The following is a 23,151-nucleotide window of genomic DNA, read 5'->3' as shown; positions in this document are numbered from 1 at the left end:
CCCCCCATGGGCTGTAACATAGGTATGTGGCCCAGCCTTCATCCGTGGCTACGAAGAGCGCTCCACATTTTATTGCTTCTTTGATATTTGGATCTTAATTAAGGACTTGTTCTGGTTGACGGATTTCTATCTCATCATTCCTGATATGGATGAGGACAACATAAAACTAAATTCTATCAATAACCAGCAACTCCTGGACGTAGCCCCGCAGCGGCACTCACCCATGTCACTGTAGTCACAGGTGAGGAGATGGCGTAGGTTGTGCAGCGCCTGCTTTGCTGCTTCCCCACGTCTCACCTGCACAATGTCAAAGTCTAGCAAAGGCTCATAGTGATAGTAGGTGGCTGGGTGACTTTGCAGTACATCACCTGAAAGAAAAGGGTATTTGTGGTATTCTGTCTGTCTTTGCGTACATCATTAATATAAAAGTCATGTCATCAACATTAATAATTCAGCAGTATACCTGAGCCCGCCAGTCATGAACTTGTTCTTCGATTCACCAAAGGAAAATATCTAAATCTTACTAATTCTTTCGAACACATCTAGCATCGAACGAGAAATATCCAACAATCGTACCTCAGCATACCCACCTCTCCTTAATCACTCTAGCTGTCACCTACATCTTTTAAGCTAAATTCTGTATTCAGTCTTTAGCCGAAATTCAACTCTGGGTGGTTCAGGCATATTCGTCCTACTTATCCCACCTCTAACTTTATAATGCTTGACATTATTTTTCTTAATGATGATGTTTATATGTTGTAACCCTCCTTACTGGGCTTACTAAGGCTTCCGTGGAGCACTGATTAGCGCGCCTAGCTAAGATTCCGCGGGCCCGGGCTGGAATCCCGGCCCGAGCAGTCGGCGACAGCTCAGCTAGCTATTCCTCTCCCCTTTCAGGTTGGTCGATTGATTGGTATGCCTGGGGAATCTAGGGAGAGTAAACTCTGGCCATAGTCTATGCTCTGGCAATCCTGGACTTCACACTGGTCCCCCGGGGTAAAGAGTTCTTCCCAGCACAGGCTCAAAGGACCAATACGACGGAGAATACCGTAGCTGTAGTGTATGCACCCAACGTTACCTTTACCGTATACCTTACAAGGGACTTCTGCCCCCCTCAACCGCCTTCCCGGAAAACGATGTGGTTCTGAGTTCTAATGATTATCATCATGAACAGGATAAAAAAAAATCCGAAAGTTTGACCACAAAAATACCTTATGTAGGCTACATTTGTTGAATATAAAACACTGACAAAACTTTGTATCGCTGGTAAACTTGAATTACACGGAAGTGTTGCAATGGTTATCTAAGTAGCTTTCTGACAGCAACTGACGGAAGTTAGCGAGACTTTCCATAACGAGTACTTCAAAATTACTGATGTTTCGAAATGGGAGAATACATGAAAGTATACGTCAAACACCAGTGAAACATTAGACTACTGCTTACCTTGACCTCTATGTGTGAAAGGTGAATATTATCCGAGTGAACGGTAAAATAACTCGCAACAAGCAGAGTGAAGTAGCCTTGCTGAAAGGGCAGCACACGCACCACACCCCGCCTCCCTCAGCCGCACCGCCAACTGCCGCAGTGACCAAGGCCCAGAGGTAGTGCTGCTTCAGTGCTTCGCGAGATGTAGCCCATGAGAACCTATATAACTTAATGACGTCCGCACCATCTTATCATTTGATTATTTATTCGCAAAGAAATCATGTTCGCGAAATGTATCACTATATTTAGAGGTAGGCTTAAACCATAATTGTATTTACCATAATTGCATGAACGCTTACGTGTCTCGTGTGGCACTACCACAAGGGAAGCATGTTGCAACCGTTTACAACAGATGAGGCACACTGGGCAGTCTTACCTTCGTAGTAAGGGGTTGCAATGAGGGCCGTGGTGGTCCGTCAATGAGGTCACATTGTCAAACGAATCAGCAGTTCGTGATTCGAACCTATCAACGAGTCGTGTTAGAGGAGATGGTTGTTCTTTCCACAAAACATTTAACCTTTATCGAAAATATGTAGCTTGTCTGATGAAAAGGCTTGAGTATCATGGACTAAGTCGTGTGCTTTCTCATAATCTTTGAAAGCCATACATAGCGGTTTGTTATATTCGGCTGATTTTTTGACAAAATTGGCTGATGACGTGATGTGGTCAGTTGTTGGGTATTTAACGCAGGACAAGCGTGTCACCTACCGATTGTAGAAAATTACATGTTTAAATCAGTCAAATCAATCGCGCGTCGCCTCGCCCACCCTACGACGCCAAGCCCGGGGGTCCCTCCGGGCGAGTCTCCATGCAGGCCCCCTTGGGCCCCTTCCTAATCCGAGTATCTCCAGGCAGGATTTATCGACTTGCTCAAGCCACGAACTCCGTGAGCGTCCCTTTGGCCTCCTCCACTCAAGATTGTCTCTTACAGAGACAACCCGATGAACAGGAACAGCTTCAGGGTAACGTGCCGCGTGCCCGTATAGCCGGAGTTGGCGTTGACGAACTATGCAGGTAATTTATGTCGAATCAGTCTCACGGAGTAGTTGCCAGTTTGACACAAAGTCATTCCAGCGATATCCCATGATTCTGCGTAGACATTTATTACCAAAGGCATCAATCCGCCTCTCCAAGTCCCCATTTAGTGTCCATGTCTCACAACCATAGAGTAAGACAGCGAGCACAAGGGACTTGAAGATCCGGATCTTTGTCCTTCTGCACAGGTATCGACAACGACATATACTTGTGTTGAGCAAGTCCATAACACCGTGGGCCAGGCCAATCCGCCAGACTCACCGTTGTCATGAACTACGCTACCAAAATGCTTGAAACTTTCTGAGATCTCAGCGTCTTCACCACACGCCTGAACAGACTGTACTGTACCGTTTCATCTAGCAAGCCTCCAAACACCTGTACCTTGGTCTTGGCCCAGGAGACCTGAAGTCCCAAGGGCTTCGCCTCCTCGTGCAGTGCCTCGAGAGCCATCACCAAAACCTCCAGCGACTCCGCCAGGATTACTGCATCATCGGCAAAAACAAGGAAACAAGGTCAGTGACCCTGGTATTGCCAATGGATGCTCCGCAATGACTCTGGTCCACAACTCTGCCCAGTACCAAGTCCATACAAGTGTTGAAAAGCGATGGGGCAAGGACACAGCCCTGCCTCACTCCTGCATTCACGGGAAAGAAGCTGGACACCCCCCCCCCCCCACCCACCCACCCACACACACTTCACATCACTCTCTGCCCCAGAATACAGGCCAGTCCTCGCAGGAATCCCACGGAGTCGCAGAAGATCACACAGTGCCTCGCGATGCACTGAGCCAAACGCCTTCTTGAGATCGACATAGGCTGCATGCATCCTCTGTCGAAACTCACGTCGGCGCTCCACCAGTAGGCTACGCTAAGCGCTAGGATACGGTCAGTTGTTGACTTACCAGGCGTGAACCCAGACTGTTCAGGCCTCTGCGGCTTCAACAGCTGGCTGCGAATTCGCATCAGCAATAGGTGGGCAAGCACCTTGCCTGGCACACTGAGCAGTGTAATACCACGGTAGTTGTTGCAGTCCTGGCGGTCCCCTTTCCCTTTCCAGATAGGGACATGTTTAAAAGTAATATAAAATAGCAGGAATCTATGATTCGGTTATCTATATCCCTTTATCATAGTAAGAATATCAATAAACTAGCGCTTGTCAGTTGGCACATATTGTGGTGACTAACAACAAGTTTTCAGTACACACAATAGGTTCGCGACCTGCAACGGCTTAGCGTAGTCCTGTCACGTGCTCGCAAGAAATTAACTACTAAAGCCCATCACTGCATAATGCAAGCAATACACTGAATTGAATGTAATAATGTATCATTTCAAAGCCTTCAATAAGTATATCTTAAACAAGCTTACATTTCTCCACATATAAACTCTCAAAGTTAACGAGTACGAAGCATGATGCTGAATGTGTAGTCAATAAATTATATTGCCAATTACTATAAATTTGTAGGCTGTGTGGTGTGACAGTCATGAAAAAGTCGGAGTGGGCATGTTGTGCAAATAATTAGTTCAACATTCTCACGGCTGTTCTCTCGGTCGTGGAGGGATGTGTGGAGGTTTTGTTGGCGGATTTAGAAAGAATTCTATCTTTTACATGGCACAGTCGACCCCCAGCCTGTAGCAGCCACGATCCCGTTTGTCTACGTCTGCTAGAAACAAAGACGGAAAAATCGACTAAATATTATCAGTTAGTACAAAGCCCTAACTCCCTGCTTCAGTATGCAGCAGCGGCCACAATACTGCATTGATTACTGCATCGGCTGCTGCCTATTAAGAAGTATTTAATGATGCAATGCAAGGGCAATACTTGCAATGTTGCTGATGTTGATGACTAACCAACTACTACCACTACTACTACTACTACTACTTCTACCGTTACTACTACCTCTACTACTACCTCTACCACTACACTACTACTACTCTTACTACTACATGCTTACCTATAAAGGTGGACCCTGAGCGCCAGGTGGTGACTACAATGCTGCGCACCGGCTGCCCGCCAGACTCGAGCTGCAGGTCCTCCAGGCGCCTGCAGGAAGGAAGGGACTGTAATGGGTCACGGTCTGGGACGGCAGCAAGGACGTGGCTGATAGGAGGTGTGACCTATGCCGATAGGGATAACGTAATGTACCGGAAATGTCATCCGTCAAATATTTTTTTCCACGCGCACACAACATAAGATACACGACTCAGGACGCTACAGAGGCAATCAATACTGTGATAAAAGTGTTGCATGCATACACACCCACTACCACTGTCACGTAAGGCACGGTCTGACATGAAATGAGAGAGAGAGAGAGAGAGAGAGAGGGAGAGAGAGAGAGAGAGAGAGAGAGAGAGAGAGAGAGAGAGAGAGAGAGAGAGAGAGAGAGAGAGAGAGAGAGAGAGAGAGAGAGAGAGAGAGAGAATTTCATCGGATATCTGCACTTACTCAAAATTACTCAAAGCTTCAACTGGAAACCAATGTACGTACGCAAGGAAAATGAAATCTGTAGGAGCCTCACTCACTTGGCCTTCAGGGAGGGATGGAATGAGTAGCCTTCCATGGCCTCTCGGATCACAGCCCGCTGCCCCTTGAGTACCCGCTGCACCGTCTCCTCCAGGGTGTCTGTCGGGGTGCTCTCTTCCTGCAAGTCCTGAGCAGTGATGCGCTCGACCGCGGCTCCGAGCAGAAGTTCATCATTCTCGCCCGCCGCCGCCGCCTCTCCCTCCATGGCGGTTCCATTTTGATCTGCAGAACACACAGGTTTCCCTTAGCACCTATACTTGTTTCATGTCCACAAAGACTACTGAATACCCAAAACCCTCCCTTGCGTATAGATGGTACAGAGCAACAGGACCTATGTAAATGAGGAACTCTCTGAGCTAACCGTCTGTAGAGGGCAGCGCTGTATTCGGTCCTTCTTCATATAGCAGACGAAAATGGAGTAGAACATATCACGCTTTTTTGTTTTTTTTTGTTACGTCGGTAGGATTTCTTGAGGGGTCTGGTGGTCGGCCCAAGCCTGTCTTAGTGCAGGCAAGTGTTTAAAGCAAGGTAAGCGATCCCTTCTTCTCAGCTATATTCTCATACGAAATCATTTTAAACTATATGAGCGAAATGTTATTGTACTCTGCCTCACAGCCCTTTTGGAGAAGCAAATGAGAGGTGCACCAGTCTCGTCTGCTATACCTTGCAGGACCGGATGGCAGTGCTGGCCTCTACCTCCCCCAGAGACACGCCAGTTTTCATCGACAGACCGATTTGGTTGGCGTCAGCCGATTACATGATCTCTGATTTCATTTAGTTCATAACCATCTCCATCCATCAGACCTTGTTCTAATTCAAGTACAATCTTATTTTGTAGATATCCTGTCCAAGTTACATTGCACTGTGTACATTTTACAAGTTATTATTGACATGATATACAAATTTGTTACTAGAGTCCAGAAGTCTGATTAGTCTTTTTGTCACTTTGTCACCACATCACCTCGAATGTAACTTGTGTCAAAAAATCTTTTACGGCCATTTTCTGTGCTGGGAAGTTTTTCTGTTGAATTTTTCTGATATTTGTGCACATGTCTTTGTCAACAGTTTCTTCCGTCTGGTAAGGCTTTAGGAGTCAGTTCAATATGCCTCATCTTCACGGTATTCAAGCACTACTTCATTATGCTTGAATGTTACCCGGGACATATATAAGCACCTAAAAATATCTGTCTTGTACATTCATGTGCAGATAACCAAAATAAGCTTTCATAACTGTGTGATAAGTCTGTATGGCAGTGTACACATTACGTAAATACGCATCAAATGTAAAGTAGATCCATAATACCTGTCCCAACCCTTACGCCCAAAGAAAACCTACTTGACTTGTGATTTCTATATAATTTTGTTATTTATCACACACACAAGCAATACAAAAACCTAGTGCAAACTGCTATGAAGTGTTTGCACAGCAGGAGTTTATGTCAACACAAGTGGTAATATTCAAGGATACATGACGTAGGTTATTTTTATGAAAATATTTGAATAATTAGTTAAGTTAAAGTAGCTATTACGTCAATATTTCATGTTCAAAAGGAAATATGTGGGAAGCTTTTTACCAAGTTCCACCGATCTAGAATCCGGATGCATATTTGACTTGACATCATTCAGTGTTGTGTATTTTTTAAAATGGTATAACACTTCCACAGACTTTCAACAAATATGGTGTCATATTCCCACATATCCCTTACAATCGTCACAAATGATATTGTTTTCTGTTCATGTACATTACTGCTATGAGAAAATGTGACATGAAATCGTTTTTATATATAAGCTGATGAAATATGAATGAAAAACGGGACCATGCTATCAAAAATTTATCACGAGCAAGAAAATTCTTTCACATCCTGTAATTACCAAACTTACCAGCTTTGAAAGTGGAGCCCTAACTTTTTTCGAGTGTTTTGAGATATATTCACTGAAATGAACAGTATTTTTCTAAAAGAGGGATGTACACGAAACACCCCTAGAGCCAGGACTAGTAAACATCTGAGCCGCCGCGATGAGCCAGATCAATCGTAGCCTAGAAATAGAAGCTGAACAAAATATCCACTTGAACATCTGCCACTGATCCCATCATGGACATCTTATTACGTGTTTCCTCTCTCCTCCACAAGAAGAAAAACAGTAAATTGAAATATGAGCCGCATCATAAATCATGTTCAGCACACACAGTTCTTCAGGTCTGAGCCCCTAACTTGGCTGCTTTTCATTGAGGAAGGTTCTGGTGTGAGTGGAGCACAATGTACACAATGATGGATTACTTAATACAGCCCCAAGTTCTGGGCTGCTTTCAGAAACTTCTAACACACACACACACACACACACACACACACACACACACACACACACACACACACACACAGCAGTACTCAGAGATCGACTATAATAAACTTGCTCTTGTAGTGAGGGTACTTGCTGGAAGTTGCGAGTCCAACTTGTGATCAGGCCGCGGGTGAATCATACACACACACACACACACACACACACACACACACACACACACACACACACAGTCTCACACACACACACACACACACACACACACACCGACTCTCGTTTCCTGTGGTAAACGCAAGTCCTGATTAGTTTTTTTTTTTATTCTAGGCTGTCACGAGGGGCCTCTTGGGCGACCCCAGCCCGTTCGTGGCGCAGGCGAATTTTATTTACAGTAGTTGCCGTGATGAATGACTTTTGCTTGGCCCATGCTACTCCCCGGAGCTCCACTTGAACGAAGTCGCTGAAGTTGGGGTTGACTGAAAAACAGGACAGCACGTGGGTAATCCTCCGCCACTCGGCGATGGTTTTTAAAATCAACGTATTTCGGTGGGACTCGAACCAAGGTCTACGGGTTCACCACGCCCACACGTTGACCACTCGGCCATCGCCTTTTGAGCTCTGATATGTATTGCTGCTTTCAAAATATATCCTTAATTCATGACGCTTTGTTAAATATAAGTCGTAAGTAATGTAATGTATAATGTATACATGAATGCGCGCTGGTATTGATTATGCATGTAATAAGAATTTATCACGTATCATATGACCCGACAGAGAAGGCTCTGCAGTCTTCTTTTGTACTGCGGAGGACTGCTGGTGGAAGGCTCACTTGTCCTCTCGCTAAACGGAGCGGTGATCCACATCGAAATTGAATCTTGAGACATTATAAGACTTTGAAGGTCGTTCTGACAATTTTATGCAATACGAAATGTATTTATTGAGTGTTTCAATGTCTCTTAGTTAGATTTAGCATGAAATATATAGGCCCACAGAGTTCGTGGCTTGAGCAAGTTTATAGATCCTGCCAGGAGGTACTCAGGATGATAAGGGGGGCTACAAGGAGACTTGCCCGGAGGGACCCTGGACTTGGCGTCGTAGAGTGAGTGAGGCGACGCGCCCCTCAGCGTATGCCCCCATTGATTGATTGATATAGGTATTTGAAGGAATAGCAATAAAAAATGTGATGGACGTTATCCTTGATATACGAAAGGTTACCTCTGTAACACACGACGTGATCCATGCCATTTGCCTAACATCATATCCTTTAGAACGTTTAAATTGTTTTCAACTGACACTGTTATTCTGAATTTAAAAAAAAAACATGAAATAACCCAACGAATCCTAACTTCAAACGTTAAAAAAGAAAAAAAAAGTTCCCCAAACTTCTGAGGCTGCAGAAGCTGCGCCAAGAAGTAGCCTGACTAAGTCTGGGGCCGGCGCCGGCCACGACACGGGGATGAGCGCAGCGGTCCCTACCGACTCCATAAAAAAAAAGTACTCTGCGAAACACTGATCAAGACTTTAAAAGGTTTGTACAGGACAGCAGAATCCATAACTTGAGAATGAAGAAAAAATTTACGGTAAAAGTCTCCTATGAAGAGGCACGTAAGTTGCAAGCAATCTGAATTGCTGTTAATAAAATAAATTTTAGGAGACGTGCGTAAGGGAGCCACGTGCTTGCAGAGAGGCATTCATAAGGACACAGGGGGTGGGAGGCACTTGGCCGCCTCGACAGTACACCGCTCGTTGCAGCAGTACTACCGTAACACTAAACACAAGAGTACTTCCGTCTTTCTCACATTTAGCGTTCAGTCAGCCGTTCCTCCGCTGGCAGGATGTGCTACCTGAAATGGTGTTCAAAGCCTTGAATCCAGACACGTACTCAGTACTTTCCTACAGCTGCCTGTCTGTCTTGGCACCTTCCAATACTGCTCTGCTTTATTTCCCATTCACTTCCCGGGTTTTTTTTTTTTTTTAATATGTTCTTCCATACTTCGAGTTCACCTTTCTATCTCTTTTTCATTGTTCCACACACCGATCCATCCACCTCTAACAATGACCCGACCAGTCGGAGCTGGCGTGGGAGTGTTTCAGTTTGCTGTGCAGTCCAACAATTTTCGTCTCCCATATAGGATGCCAATGAGACGGAGGGTTTAACTGTATTAAAAAGACAAGATCAGGACACGTTGAAAACCGTGAAATATACCCTTCGGAATCTCGTTATTGGGCGGAGTTGAAACAGCTGTCAGGATGAAGCTCGACATGTCAATAAGAAGAAAGTCAATGGTTTGAGTACTTAATTACTTCCGCCGGTTAAATCCCTCCTCAAAACACGTTCACAAATTCTCTCATCTCTCCTCACCCTATTGATCACTGTCATTCCATGCATCCGCCTGGCCTCTCCCTCACATCCGTTATCACCCACCCTGCCCCTCCATGTCCCACCCTCCTCGCCACCACTGTGTCTCTCCATCTCTCACTCCCGGGGTCTATCTTTCTAAATCTATGTAGATAAAGTCCTTCTCCCCCTCCTCTCCACCCTGGCGTGCAACATTCCCCCGTGTATTACCTCATCTTATAGCCGAGGAAGAGGATGATAAAGGCACTGTGGCTGTTTGCTCTCCCCATTGCGCCAGAAGGTTATCTAGAGGGCAAGTAGTTATCTTCTTCGTTCTCGTTGTTACGGAGGGCATTTGTGTGTGTATACGTGGCTCTCAGTGCTCCCTCTGATATAGTCGATGAATGTAAGGTTAATGAGAACATAGACTTCAACTATAACAAACTAGTCCTTCTCCTTCAAACTACTACTACTACTACTACTACTACTACTACTACTATAGACTTACTCGTAACTCCTATGGGCTCGTTACGTAACAACAGACTCCAGCGGCATTGGGTTCTTCTTAGTCCTACGTGATTCAGGTATTTAACGGCTAATAAAGAGCGGGTCGCGAACAAGAGCCTCTTCACTTCCTGTGTTGGCGTTTTCTACGGGGCGGGGGCGGTCGGAGAAGGGCGGGAAGGGCGGGGAGGAAACCACCCCACCCCGACCGACTGCCACGTACACAGAGAACGATCAGCGGCACCTATCTGGCAACTGGAGCTCACTGAAAGGGCTGAGTTATCGCCACTAGAGATTTCGCGGACCGACAACCAAGCCCCATAAATCACTGAAAAGAAGAAGAGAGAAAAAAGAGAAAAAAAGGGAAAAACAAGGAAGAAACAAACAAGCAGGCAAACAAATTAGAAGGAAAAAATAATTAAACATCGAAAGTCAAACAGAATGAGACAACAACGGGAAAGCGAGGAACAAGAAACAAAGGAGGAGAGTGAGGAGGATAGACTGGAAAGAAATAAAGGAGCAGCACGCAATTGTATACCGCGCTCATTAATTAAGTCCAGCCTAACGCACGCAATCATCGTAACAGGACCTCAAATTAATGCAACACGAATCCATGAAAAAACGCGGGAGTGAGTCGCCTTAATGTTTCCTGCTCCTCCTCCTCCTCCTTATCTCCTCTTCCTAGTCTCGTCTCCATCGTGTAAGGGTGAGTGATGCCACCTCCTCTTCCTCCTCCATCCTTCTCTTCCTTCATCCTGGTTCTCTCCTTCCACCGAACTCCCATCACCTTCCTTCCCATCTCGTCTTCTATTTTCCTTCCTCTCCGCTTCGCTTTTCTTCACCAATCATTTCATCTATTTCTATCTAATATAGCAAGTTCTTCTTATTCCTCTTTCCTATACAGCCTGTTTTCCCCTTTCTCTCGATCCGTTCCGCCTCTCTTTCCTCTCCTCTCCTTCACGCGTCATTATCTATCTTTCTCAGCTGTCTTACTCCTGTTCTTCCTCTTTGCCGTCTTCCTCTCTCCTCCCCCTTCTTTTTCCTTGTCTGTTGCTGTTCTCTTCTCGTTGTTCCGTCTTTCATACCTTACATAATTGCTTGTTCTTTTTTTTCTTTTCTCGATTTTTTCCCCTTTTTCCTTCCCTTGCTTTCTTCTCTTCTCTGGCACTGCTCTCTTCCTTCTTCCTTATCTTCTACTTGTCTTTCTGCATGTTTCTTATCATTCTGGCTTTGTTTTCTGTTATCTTTCCCCTCCTCCTCTTCCTCCCTACTCTTGCTACAGCTGTTCCTCTTTTTTAACGTCAGTCAGTTCATCTTCATCACCCTTCTCCTCAATTTTCCTTCATTTATTTCATCCTTTTATCTTTGTGAATGTCTCCCCTTTCCTCCTTCCTTCCTTCACCCTTATTATCTCCCTTCATTGTTTCTTCTTCCTTACACTTTTCTCTTCCTTCTTCCTCTATCTCATTCATTCGTTTTCATTCACCAGCATCTCCCTCCATTGTTTCTTCTTCCTTACACTTTTCCTTCTTCCTCCATCTCATTCATTTGTTTTCATTCATCAGCACATTTTGTTTCCTACTGTATTCCGTCCCGTCTCCTATCCTCTTTCCCCCTCACCCTTCATTCACTTTCTATCGAACTTTACTCATATTTTTCTGCCCTCCGCTACTCCTCATGTATCATTTTCCCTCATCCTTTTAATCTCCCCTTTCATCCCTTACTTTCGTTACTCATTTCTTTTTCTCAACTTCCCTCCCCTTCTTTCCTGAGTTCCTTTTCTTTTTTTTATTCCATTTTTCTCTTCTTTAATTAACCTCTTTGTTTACTATTAGAATCCCGCCTTATTTTCTTTTCGTCTAGAGCCTTGTCACTCCTTGATTTTCCAGGGCTTTCTTTATTTCTCTCGATTTGCCCTTCCAGCCCTCCTGCCCCACACTCTTTTTCCTCGTTGCCCTCTCTCTCCCCCCCTTTCTATCTCTCTCTCTCTCTATCTATATATCTATCTATCTATCTATGTTATAGTAACCAAGATAATCTAGTCAGTAATGTTACAGTAGGAGAACATATCGGGTCTTGCGATCAAAAAATAGTGCACGTCGACATGAACGCACAAACTTAAGAGACTGAAAACAAAATAATGGTGCCTATTTTCAAAAGTGCAAATTGACAGAAATGCAACTAAATAAATATGAAGGAAATATGAAAAAGAAAACATTTCCTCCATTTCGGACTGCACCAAATTCTTTTTCACTATCGTTGTAGCGCGAGAATGGAATATCATCACACCTTCAGTTGTCAAGCGCAACACGACTGACTCCTTTAACTCGGAAGCAGCGACGGGCCAAATTTGTGGCTTTACCGTGTACCAGCGACGGGCCAAATTTGTGGCTTTACCGTGTACCAGCGACGGGCCAAATTTGTGGCTTTACCGTGTACCAGCGACGGGCCAAATTTGTGGCTTTACCGTGTACCAGCGATGGGCCAAATTTGTGGCTTTACCGTGTACCAGCGATGGGCCAAATTTGTGGCTTTACCGTGTACCAGCGACGGGCCAAATTTGTGGCTTTACCGTGTACCAGTGACGGGCCAAATTTGTGGCTTTACCGTGTACCAGCGACGGGCCAAATTTGTGGCTTTACCGTGTACCAGCGACGGGCCAAATTTGTGGCTTTACCGTGTACCAGCGACGGGCCAAATTTTTGCCATGATATAGCACCCCCCCAAAAATAGATGATGCATAAACTGATCACAAATGCGTTAATGTATATTATGAAATGGTTTGCGTGAGTGATGATTTTTTCTCCTTTTTCTCGCATAGAGGGGCCTTTAAGAAACATGATCCCCGCAGCTACCGGGTCAAAAACAAGCTCTACCGACACTTCCTGCAACTTGATGTTCACTAAAGTAGAAATGCAAAGTCTTGGTGCCATTTTATTAAATAGGATTCACTTAGGATTCATCGAGGACATACCACCTTGTCTGGACCACAGGATATGTGTGATCTGATTATCTATGTAAATCTCTCTCTCTCTCTCTCTCTCTCTCTCTCTCTCTCTCTCTCTCTCTCTCTCTCTCTCTCTCTCTCTCTCTCTCTCTCTCTCTCTCTCTCTCTCTCTCTCTCTCTCTCTCTCTCTCTCTCTCTCTCTCTCTCTCTCTCTCTCTCTCTCTCTCTCTCTCTCTCTCTCTCTCTCTCTCTCACTCTCTCAATATCTCTCTCGTAGATACACAAATGTCAACAGGAAGGTAAAGAAAATTCCTCGTCCAGGTACACTGTTAGCTAAGCATTGACAGGTAGCTGCTATTGGGGGATGTGTAGACAGGTGCGCTGACCCAGGTGTGTCATGAAAGGGCAATTGTGGGGGAGCTGATGAAGCCATTGACACACACACACACACACACAGAGAGAGAGAGAGAGAGAGAGAGAGAAATACAGACCACACAGACCCCATGGTCCAGACTAGGTGATCTGTCCTTAAACCTAAGTGATTCTACATTAATCAGATGGCTCCAAAACTTTGCATTTCAACTCTAGTTAATATTAAGTTGAAGGAAGTGACGGTCGAGTTTGTTTTTATAGAAGTAAATAGATAGAGATAGAGAGAGAGAGAGAGAGAGAGAGAGAGAGAGAGAGATCAGAGGGAAGAGGGAAGAGCTATGTGAGAGAGAGGAGAGGAGGAAGGGAAGGGGGTTCAATGACCGTGAGATAGATACGAATTTAGGCGAGGGAAGGGAGGGACGAGGAATACGAGAGGAGAGAAGCGAAAACACGTAAATCAAAGGAGACCGAAAACCATTACGAAGGAGGGAAGGGAGAAACAAAACCTAGATAAATCGATATACACGTTTCTGTTAGCTAAGTACAAAGAGGATGAAAGTGAAATGAAAGAGAAAAGGAGTAACGAGAAGGAAGGAGATGAAGAAAACGGTGCTTAATTATGTGTGACGAAAGGAGAGGAAAAGAGGTGGAGGAGAATGGACGCCAACAGAGGAAAGAAAGAAGGAGGAGGCGGAGGAGGCGGACAAATCTTACCGGTGGAGGAAGTTCTTCGCCCGGTTACATCATCGAGCCTAACGTGGTAATCCTGAGGGGGAAAAAAAGGTTAAATTACACAGATGAAAACGTAAATGTTGCGTGAGAGAGAGAGAGAGAGAGAGAGAGAGAGAGAGAGAGAGAGAGAGAGAGAGAGAGAGAGAGAGAGAGAGAGAGAGTGTGTGTGTGTTTGTGTTCAACGGTTGGCTGCATCTCAAAAGTTTTAGCATGAGCTTCAACTTCGTACTGTAAACCTTAACCACCTCCTTAGCCACCACCACCACCACCACAACAACAACAACAACAATAAAGAGCATCCTCTCTCCTGTGTCTTCCAAATTAACATCCTCGCTTTCCATTCTTAAATTATGTATGAGCGGGCATGCATATATACGTGTGGCCAATTCTCAACGAGGAAAATCTTCGTGTTTGCCTGTTTATTTGTAATTGTATAAATGAATGTTAATTAAGAGCTGGGTTGTTTCTTAATGATCTGTTTTCCTCCTCGATGCTCCGATAACTCCCAGTCACTTCCTTCCTCCTCCCACGCCGCTGTTTTGCAATGCTTGTTCAGGTGATAAGTTTTGCTACGCATGTCTGGCGGCGCTGTTTGTTTTACTTTCTCGCGCGCGCCATAAGGGAACGAGATTGGGTATTTGCATAGCGTGTCTTCGGCGCTATGTATACAGTACGTGATGTGTTCTTGTAGCCATAGATAGACGTCTGTACGGACAATTTTCGACTATAATTTTATCTGGATCATTGGACAACATCTAAATCAATTTGGTTTCTCTATCTATTTTCATCTGTCTGTCCAATTACCCATCAATCAATCAGCCGGTCTATCTAGCTATCCATCTACCTCATTTATCTGCCCAACTATATAACCATTTTGCCATCTATCGGTCTGCCTTTCCATCTATCTCTCCATATCAATTTAACTATTTATTGATCATTCAACTACACACCAAACCATTTACAAAAGATTCAACAGCGACCATTTATTGGCTGTGAGTTGTTTGCATTGTTATAAATGTATGAACACACACACACACATACACACACACACACACTGTCGTCCAGTGGTTAAAACACTCGACTAAAAACCAAGAGGTCCCGGGTTCCATTCCCTTGCGGAAAAGGAGCCGAATGGGCAGTCTCCTTTCGTCTGTGCTCCCATACATCCATACAGCAGTGGATGGGTATCGGCACCATCGGGTGCCAGTCGGGGTGTGTGTGGGTGTGATATGATGTTACAGTTCAAATCTCTTTCGACTCTTTCGGGAAGGATACTAACTGGCTATCGCGAGTCCTACATGTGATCAGACAATGGTGGATGATGATGATACACTCAGGCCTGAAGGTCTCACCTGGATGCGCCTGGTCGGGTAGGGGGCAGGGAAGCGCGGGCTGGGTTGCTGAGGGCCCTGCAGGAAAGGATACTTCACGCCGGCCTGGTTGATGACGAGGAGCAAGACCGAGGTGCCCATCAGAGCCACAAGCAGCGCCCGACCCGGCTGCTTCCTGGAGAGAGGGAGAAAAAGAAAGGAGTGCTCAGGCTGGCTTTTCTTGGAAGTGTTAGACGCCACCAAGTGACGTGCACAGACGAGCAAGCAGAGGGGAGGAACACACAGCCCTGGAAGGTTCTGAGGAGGATAGCACGGGCAGCAATGCGCCACTCTAGTTTATACTTTGTCACCCTAAATCAAAATGAATTCTAGAAATGGACATTATGCATGTAAGAAATATGAATATGGGATGTGACGTGTCCAATTATTTTTTTTAAATCCGATTATAGTGTTGCACTTAGGACATAGGACACGGCCAGACACATTGTTTGCTGAAGCGGGAAAATTACAAAAAAAAAACTAACTTAAAAAAACAATCATAAGTTATTATAGTAGATAGCAAATTTCAAGTGATACAAAGCAGTGGATGGCAGTAAGGGTGTCGAATACTGAAAGAAATGAAGCAACAGTTGATGAAATGACGACTGTAACGACTCGACATGCCGCGAAGAGCGACAAACGGACCAAGCGATAGACAGACTTAACAACGTACTGACGGGCAAAATAAACTGACAACGATCACAAACACGTACACATCTACACCCACAGCTCTTGAAAAAATAATAATTAAGCCCCCCCACACACTCATAGCTTTCCCCCCCCCCCCCTACCCCCACCCCTACACATACACAGTGACCATTATAGAGGGTATGTACACAGGCACGAAGGATGAAGGGCACAGGGTACACCACAGACAGGGAGGAGGAAGCGAAATCACCGAGGAGAACGAACAAACACGGAACACAGCAGACGGAGGACGAGGCGCAGGAGTAACCAAGACGAGCTCTGACCTTAACCTCCGAGAGAGTCTTATGCTTCTGCAAGTCATGACCTTTGTGGAGGCAGAGGGAGGCGGTGTAGCGGCTGACACAGAAGGGAAGGCAGCAGATGACCTTCTTCCGGTGCGGGAAAAGAGCGTGCAGGTCGTAGAGAGTTGCGACGAAGAAGGAAGTGAAAGTGATGTATGTTAGTTTAAGCTTGAGGATGAGCTTGAGAAGGTAGACCTGTGTGCGTGTCTGCCTCCATGACGTTTGCAACTACCACAACAACTATTTCCAAAGGCCAAAAAGGAGATTAATCTGGTTTTCATGAGGGTTTTTTATTTTTTTTATTCATGGTACAGAAGAAGGTCCTAAAACTACCCCAGAGAAATGCCCAAAACGCCTACGAAACCCTTGTCAAATATGTGTACTTGGGCGAGAGAATACGGGCCTTGTTCCTTAACCGATAAAGAGCAGGACATTTGGCCTGACATAATTATGCACTCCGCTCTCCGATCACTGCCCGTATAGGCTACTAATCTCCCTCTCTCCCACCCGCTCCCACCTAATTCATTCTCTCTCTCTCTCTCTCTCTCTCTCTCTCTCTCTCTCTCTCTCTCTCTCTCTCTCTCTCTCTCTCTCTCTCTCTCACCCGATCAAAAAACGACCCTCAGCCACGTCCCTCCACCCCGCCCGTGTAAATAGACACCATGCATCGCAACAAACCCGTAACCGTGATCCCGCAAGAACCACCACCTCTATTACCAAGCCTCTAAATAACTTAAAAATCCTTAGTTTCAATGCGCGTAGCCTAAGAAACAAATTTGATGAACTGAGATGTCTTGCTCTAACAGAAAATTTTGACATAATTGCTATAACCGAAACATTTATCGACACCACAAACATTGATTTAAGTTCCGAATACAACATAGATGGCTACAGACTCTTCAACAAAGATCGTGTAAACCGTAGAGGCGGTGGCGTCGCCCTTTTTGTCAAAAGCTATTTGCAACCCACTGACAAAACACCAAGAGACAGTAACGTTGAACATTTGTGCGTGCGAGTAAACATTGCAAACGTCAATTTAAATATATCTGTCACCTACAGGCCTCCCGGGCAATCACTCGATGACGACCTTGAAATGTACAGCGTTTTAAGGCAGTCACTTAATAACAGCGACTCACTGATATTAGGAGACTTTAACCTCCCCATATCGACTGGACGACACTGTCAGGTACAGAAGGCGAGTCACATAGAATGATCGAATTTTTAGAGGAAAATTATCTAAGCCAAATGGTTTCTGAACCAACTCGACAAAATGACATACTCGACCTTGTTATAACGACCCAAGATAACCTAGTCAGTAATGTCAGTTTATAAATGGATGAAGGGCTTTAATAAGGGAGACATTTATAAGGTTTTGTTGGTAAGAGAACCGGGTAGGACACGAAGTAATGGGTTTAAACTGGATAAATTCAGATTCAACAGGGACATAGGCAAAAATTGGTTTACTAACAGGGTGGTGGATGAGTGGAATAGGCTTAGCAGTCATGTGGTGAGTGCCAATACAATTGTCACATTCAAAAATAGACTAGATAAATTCATGGACAGCGATATTAGGTGGGGTTAGATACACGGGAGCTTAGGGTCAAAGGAGCTGCCTTGTACAGGCCTACCGGCCTCTTGTAGACTCCTGCGTTCTTATGTTCTTATGTTCTTATGTCACGGAAGGAGAACACCTCGGTTCTTGCGATCATAAATTGGTGCGCGTCGACATTAGAGCTCAAACATCAGTGACTGAAAATAAAGTAAAGGTGCCCAATTTCAAAAGAGCTAACTTCGTAGAAATCCGACAAAAACTAACAGAAATACAACTATCAGATGACGGCAATGTAGAGGAAGCCTGGCTAAGCTTTAAAAATCATTTACTCACTCAGCAGAACACATTCGTCCCCTTGTGCGAGAAGCGAAATAACACTAATAAAAGCCCACCTTGGTTTAATAGCGAAATTAAACACTCAGTCAAGGAGAGAAAATTGTCTTACAGGTTAAAGAAAGAACAAAGCACGCCCGAAAACATTAGACTTTATAATGATGCCAGGCGACGAGTAAAAAGATTAGTGCGTCAGGCAAAGCGTAGATATGAAGAAAATATTGCAGCCAACTGTAAAAATAATCCGAAATCTTTCTTCAGTTACATAAACAACAGAAAGGCGATCAGAAGTGGAACTGGACCCTTAACAAACAGCGACGGTGCACTAGTGACTGACAGCCAACACATTGCAAACCTCTTAAACAATTACTTTTCCTCAGTGTTTAATACAAAGTCTTCCTCCCACTACCACCAACACCAGTACTAATATAAATCTCGAGCATGCATTGCCTAATTTTGAAATAACAACCAATGAAGTCCTTAAAGCTCTCCATTCACTTAAAACATATAAAAGTCTCGGACCCGATAAAGTATATCCTATACTGCTTAAAGAAACAATGAGCGAAATACTCTCCTCCCTCACAACCGTATTCAATATGTCCTTGCGACAAGGCATCGTCCATTCGGATTGAAAAAAGGCTAACGTGACACCAATTTTTAAGAAAGGAGACAAAAAAAATACCAGGTAACTACCGACCCATTAGTCTAACTTCAATTGTAGGTAAGCTACTCGAGAGCATAATTAGAGACAAAATTGTGAGTTACCTCGAAAGCCACTCATTAATTGGGGATTCACAACATGGCTTCCGTAACAAAAGATCCTGCCTATCAAACCTATTGACCTTTTATAACGACCTCTTCTCAGTTTATGACGTAACCAAATCATTGGACGTAGTCTATCTTGATTTCCAGAAAGCGTTTGATAAAGTCCCACATCATAAATTACTTTATAAATTAAAGCAAATAGGTACTGACGGTCAAGTAAACCAATGGATCGTGAATTGGTTGAGCAACAGACAACAAAGAGTGGTGATTGACGGATTTAACTCAGAGTGGGCGCCAGTCACTAGTGGCGTCCCTCAGGGCTCGGTTCATGGCCCAGTGCTCTTAATTATTTACATCAACGACGTGGATGTTGGACTCAATAATCGCATTAGTAAATTTGCAGACGACACAAAGATTGGTAACTCGGTTCTCACTGACGAAGACAGGCAAGGCCTCCAAGAGGATTTGCACAAAATTTCATCTTGGTCGGATAGATGGGATGTGCCCTTTAACGTAGACAAGTGCCAGGTCCTTCAAGTTGGAACAAGAAATAAGAAGTTCGAATACGAAATGCGCGGCGTTAAACTCACAAGCGTTCAATGCGTTAAGGACCTGGGGGTCAAAATCGCGTCAAACCTCAAATTCTCACAGCAATGCATCGATGCAGCAAATGAAGCGAACAGAATGTTGGGCTTCATTAAAAGAAACTTTTTATTCAAGAATAAAGATGTAATACTTCCGCTCTACAATAGTTTAGTCAGACCCCACTTGGAATATGCGGTACAGTTTTGGTCTCCTCACCATGCAAAGGCCATTGCTAAATTAGAAGGAGTTCAGCGTCGGGCAACAAAAATGATCCCTTCCTTGTGCAACAAATCCGACAAAGAAAGGCTTTCCACCCTTAACATGTTCTCTCTTGAGAAACGTCGCCTCCGAGGAAAACTAATCGAATGTTTTAAAATACTTAATGGTTTCACGAATGTAGACAGATCAACATTGTTTATGATCGATGACACTTTGCGAACGAGGGACAATGGCATAAAACTCAAATGTAGACAAGTAAATTCAGACTGCACCAAATTTTTCTTCACCAACGTTGTAGTGCGAGAATGGAATAAGCTACCACCATCAGTGGTCCAGTGTAACACGATTGACTCCTTTAAAAACAAGCTCGACCGTCACTTCCTTGAACTTAATATTAACTAGAGTAAAAAAGCAACGTTTTGGAGCCATCTGATTAGTGTAGATTCACTTAGGTTTAAGGACAGACCACCTAGTCTGGACCATGGGGTCTGTGTGGTCTGATTTTCTATGTAATTCTCTCTCTCTCTCTCTCTCTCTCTCTCTCTCTCTCTCTTCCCATCACTACCACTAACACAAGCGACGACAACAGAACTAACGTAAATCTCGAGCATGCATTGCCTAACTTTGTAATACGTAACAACCGATGAAGTCCTAAAAGCTCTCCAATCCCTTAAAACAAAAAAAAGTCCCGGACCTGACAAAGTATATCCTATACTGCTTAAAGAAACAGAGTGAAATAATCTCCTCTCTCACAACCGTTTTCAATATGTAGTGGGCTTTTTTTGTACTCTTTTTGTCGCCCTTGAACCGCATCCTTTGATGTAAAAAAAAACGTATCGTCCCTTCAGATTGGAAGAAAGCTAACGTAACACCATTTTTTTAAGAAAAGAAAAAAAAATACCGGGTAATTTCAGACCCGTTAGTCTAACTTCAGTCGTAGGTAAGCTACTTGACAGCATAATTAGAGACAAAATTGTGAGTTACCTTGAAAGCCACTCATTAATTGGGGATTCACAACATGGCTTCCGTAACAAAAGATCCTGCCTATTCCTTTTATAACGACTTCTTCTCAGTTTATGGCGTAACCAATTCACTGGATGTAGTCTATCTTGATTTCCATAAGCGTTTGATAAAGTTCCACACCATAAATTACTTTACAAATTAAAGCAACTAGGTATTGACGGCCAGGTACACCAATGAATCGCGAATTTGTTGAGCAACAGACAACAAAGAGTGGTGATGACGGATTTAACTCAGAGTGGGCGCCGGTCACTAGTGGCGTCCCTCAGGGCTCGGTTCTTGGCCCAATGCTCTTCATTATTTACATCAACGATGTGGATGTTGGAATCAATAATCTCATAAGTAAATTTGCAGACGACACAAACATTGGTAACTCGGTTCTCAGTGACGAAGACAGGCAAAGCCTCTAAGAGGATTTGCATAATATTTCATCTTGGTCGGATAGATGGGAAATGCATTTTATGTAGACAAGTGCCAGGCCCTTCAAGTTGGAACAAGAAATAAGAAGTTCGAATAAGAAATGCGCGGCGTCAAACTCAAAAGCGTTCAATGCGTCAAGGACTTGGGTGTCAAAGTCGCGTCAAACCTCAAATTCTCACAGCGATGCAGCAAATAAAGCGAACAGAATGTTGGGCTTCAAAAAAAAACTTTTTATTCAAAATAAAGAAATAATACTTCCGCTCTACAATAGTTAAGTCAGACCCCACTTGGAATATGCGGTACAGTTTTGGTCTCCCTACCATGCAAAGGACATCGCTAAATTAGATGTTCAACGTCGGGCAACAAAAATGATCCCTTCCTTGCGCAACAAACCCTACGACGGGAGGCTTTCCTCCCTCAACATGTTCTCTCTTGAGAAACGTCGCCTCCGAGGAAAACTGACCGAATGTTTTAAAATACTTAATGGATTAACGAATGTGAAAAAATCCAAATTGTTTTATTGATGACACTTTGCGAACGAGGAATAATGGCACAAAACTTAAAAGTAGACATATAAATTCAGACTGTATCAATTTTTTCTTCACCAGCGTTGTAGTGCGAGAATGGAATAAGCTCCCACCTTCAGTGGTCCAGTGTAACACGATTGACTCCTTTAAAAACAAGCTCGACCGACACTTCCTTCAACTTAATATTAACTAGAGTAGAAATGTAAAATTTTGGAGCTATCTGATTAATGTAGAATCACTTAAGTTTAAGGACAGATCACCTAGTCTGGACCATGGGGTCTGTGTGGTCTAATTTTCTATGTAAATCTATGTAAATCTCTCTCTCTCTCTCTCTCTCTGTGTGTATGTGTGTGTGTGTGTGTGTGTGTGTGTGTGTGTGTGTGTGTTAAAACCCGAGTTTAGTCAGAGCTGGTATAAACTAAATAGTCAGAACCAGAAGTAACAATTCGAGGAGTTCCGTTCCTCGAAAAAAAATGCTAGTTTATCTGGAAAGCATAATTTGGTACAGAAAAGTGGGTCTACTATAAAAAAAAAAAAATGTTTTGCTTATCCCAATGTAATTCAAAACAAAGTTAAGAATATTAGAAAAAAAATTCTTCAATAATCTTTGACAGAGTTGCGGTATTATGATAAATGAAATTATGAAACTGCTGTTGCACAGCAGCCTGAATCTATGACCTGTTGTTCCATGTTTTTTTGGTCTACAAAAACTTCTGTACTAACAATTAGGTGTTCCACTGTTTCTGTCTCACCAGTGTCCTAGACAGCTACAGCCCTTTGTGTTGGTAAGTCTTGGTGAGAGCGAGTTCGGCCCCTCAGCGGCTCCTTTCGGTACTGTGCGGGTTTCGGCCTTTTAAATATCTCTTTACCATGAGTTCTAATGACTAGATTCTGTTCGGTACTTTCCAGATTAAACATTAGTCTTCGTGGAATCTATTAGAAAAATGGTTCAAGCTATACATGCGGCAGGAGATTATAAAAAAATGCGAGAATGGTGTAAGCTTAGGTGCAAGTATTTAGCTTGTAAAAACTGAATGGTAGAGTGTTTCTCACCACTTCACCTGAAAAATGTTAGCATAAACACTTGGGATCAATGTCTTGTAGACTATAGGCACAGTGCATCATGATTTATCACGTGAGAGC

The 23,151-nt window shown here is 43.9% G+C and overlaps 1 protein-coding gene across 6 annotated transcripts in view; it reads right to left on the bottom strand.

The window, feature by feature from the left end:
* The window catches only part of LOC126998441 (carbohydrate sulfotransferase 5-like), a 53,201-nt gene that overhangs the window by 10,960 nt on the left and 19,090 nt on the right, over positions 1-23,151 (bottom strand). For 3 of the 6 annotated variants that reach the window (XM_050860127.1, XM_050860128.1, XM_050860124.1), the window contains exons 2-6: positions 15,581-15,734; positions 14,211-14,262; positions 5,040-5,262; positions 4,472-4,560; positions 222-368 (exon numbers count right to left, since the gene is read on the bottom strand). In XM_050860127.1, the coding sequence (XP_050716084.1) occupies positions 222-368; positions 4,472-4,560; positions 5,040-5,262; positions 14,211-14,262; positions 15,581-15,734 (665 nt within the window). Of the gene's footprint in view, positions 1-221; positions 369-4,471; positions 4,561-5,039; positions 5,263-14,210; positions 14,263-15,580; positions 15,735-16,569; positions 16,828-23,151 lie in introns of all 6 variants that reach the window. The other 3 variants (XM_050860126.1, XM_050860123.1, XM_050860125.1) reach the window with 2 other exon arrangements.

This window comes from Eriocheir sinensis, chromosome 14 (assembly GCF_024679095.1).
Source record: "Eriocheir sinensis breed Jianghai 21 chromosome 14, ASM2467909v1, whole genome shotgun sequence".
NCBI lineage: Eukaryota > Metazoa > Arthropoda > Malacostraca > Decapoda > Varunidae > Eriocheir > Eriocheir sinensis.
This window is presented reverse-complemented; position numbering and strand designations above follow the sequence as displayed.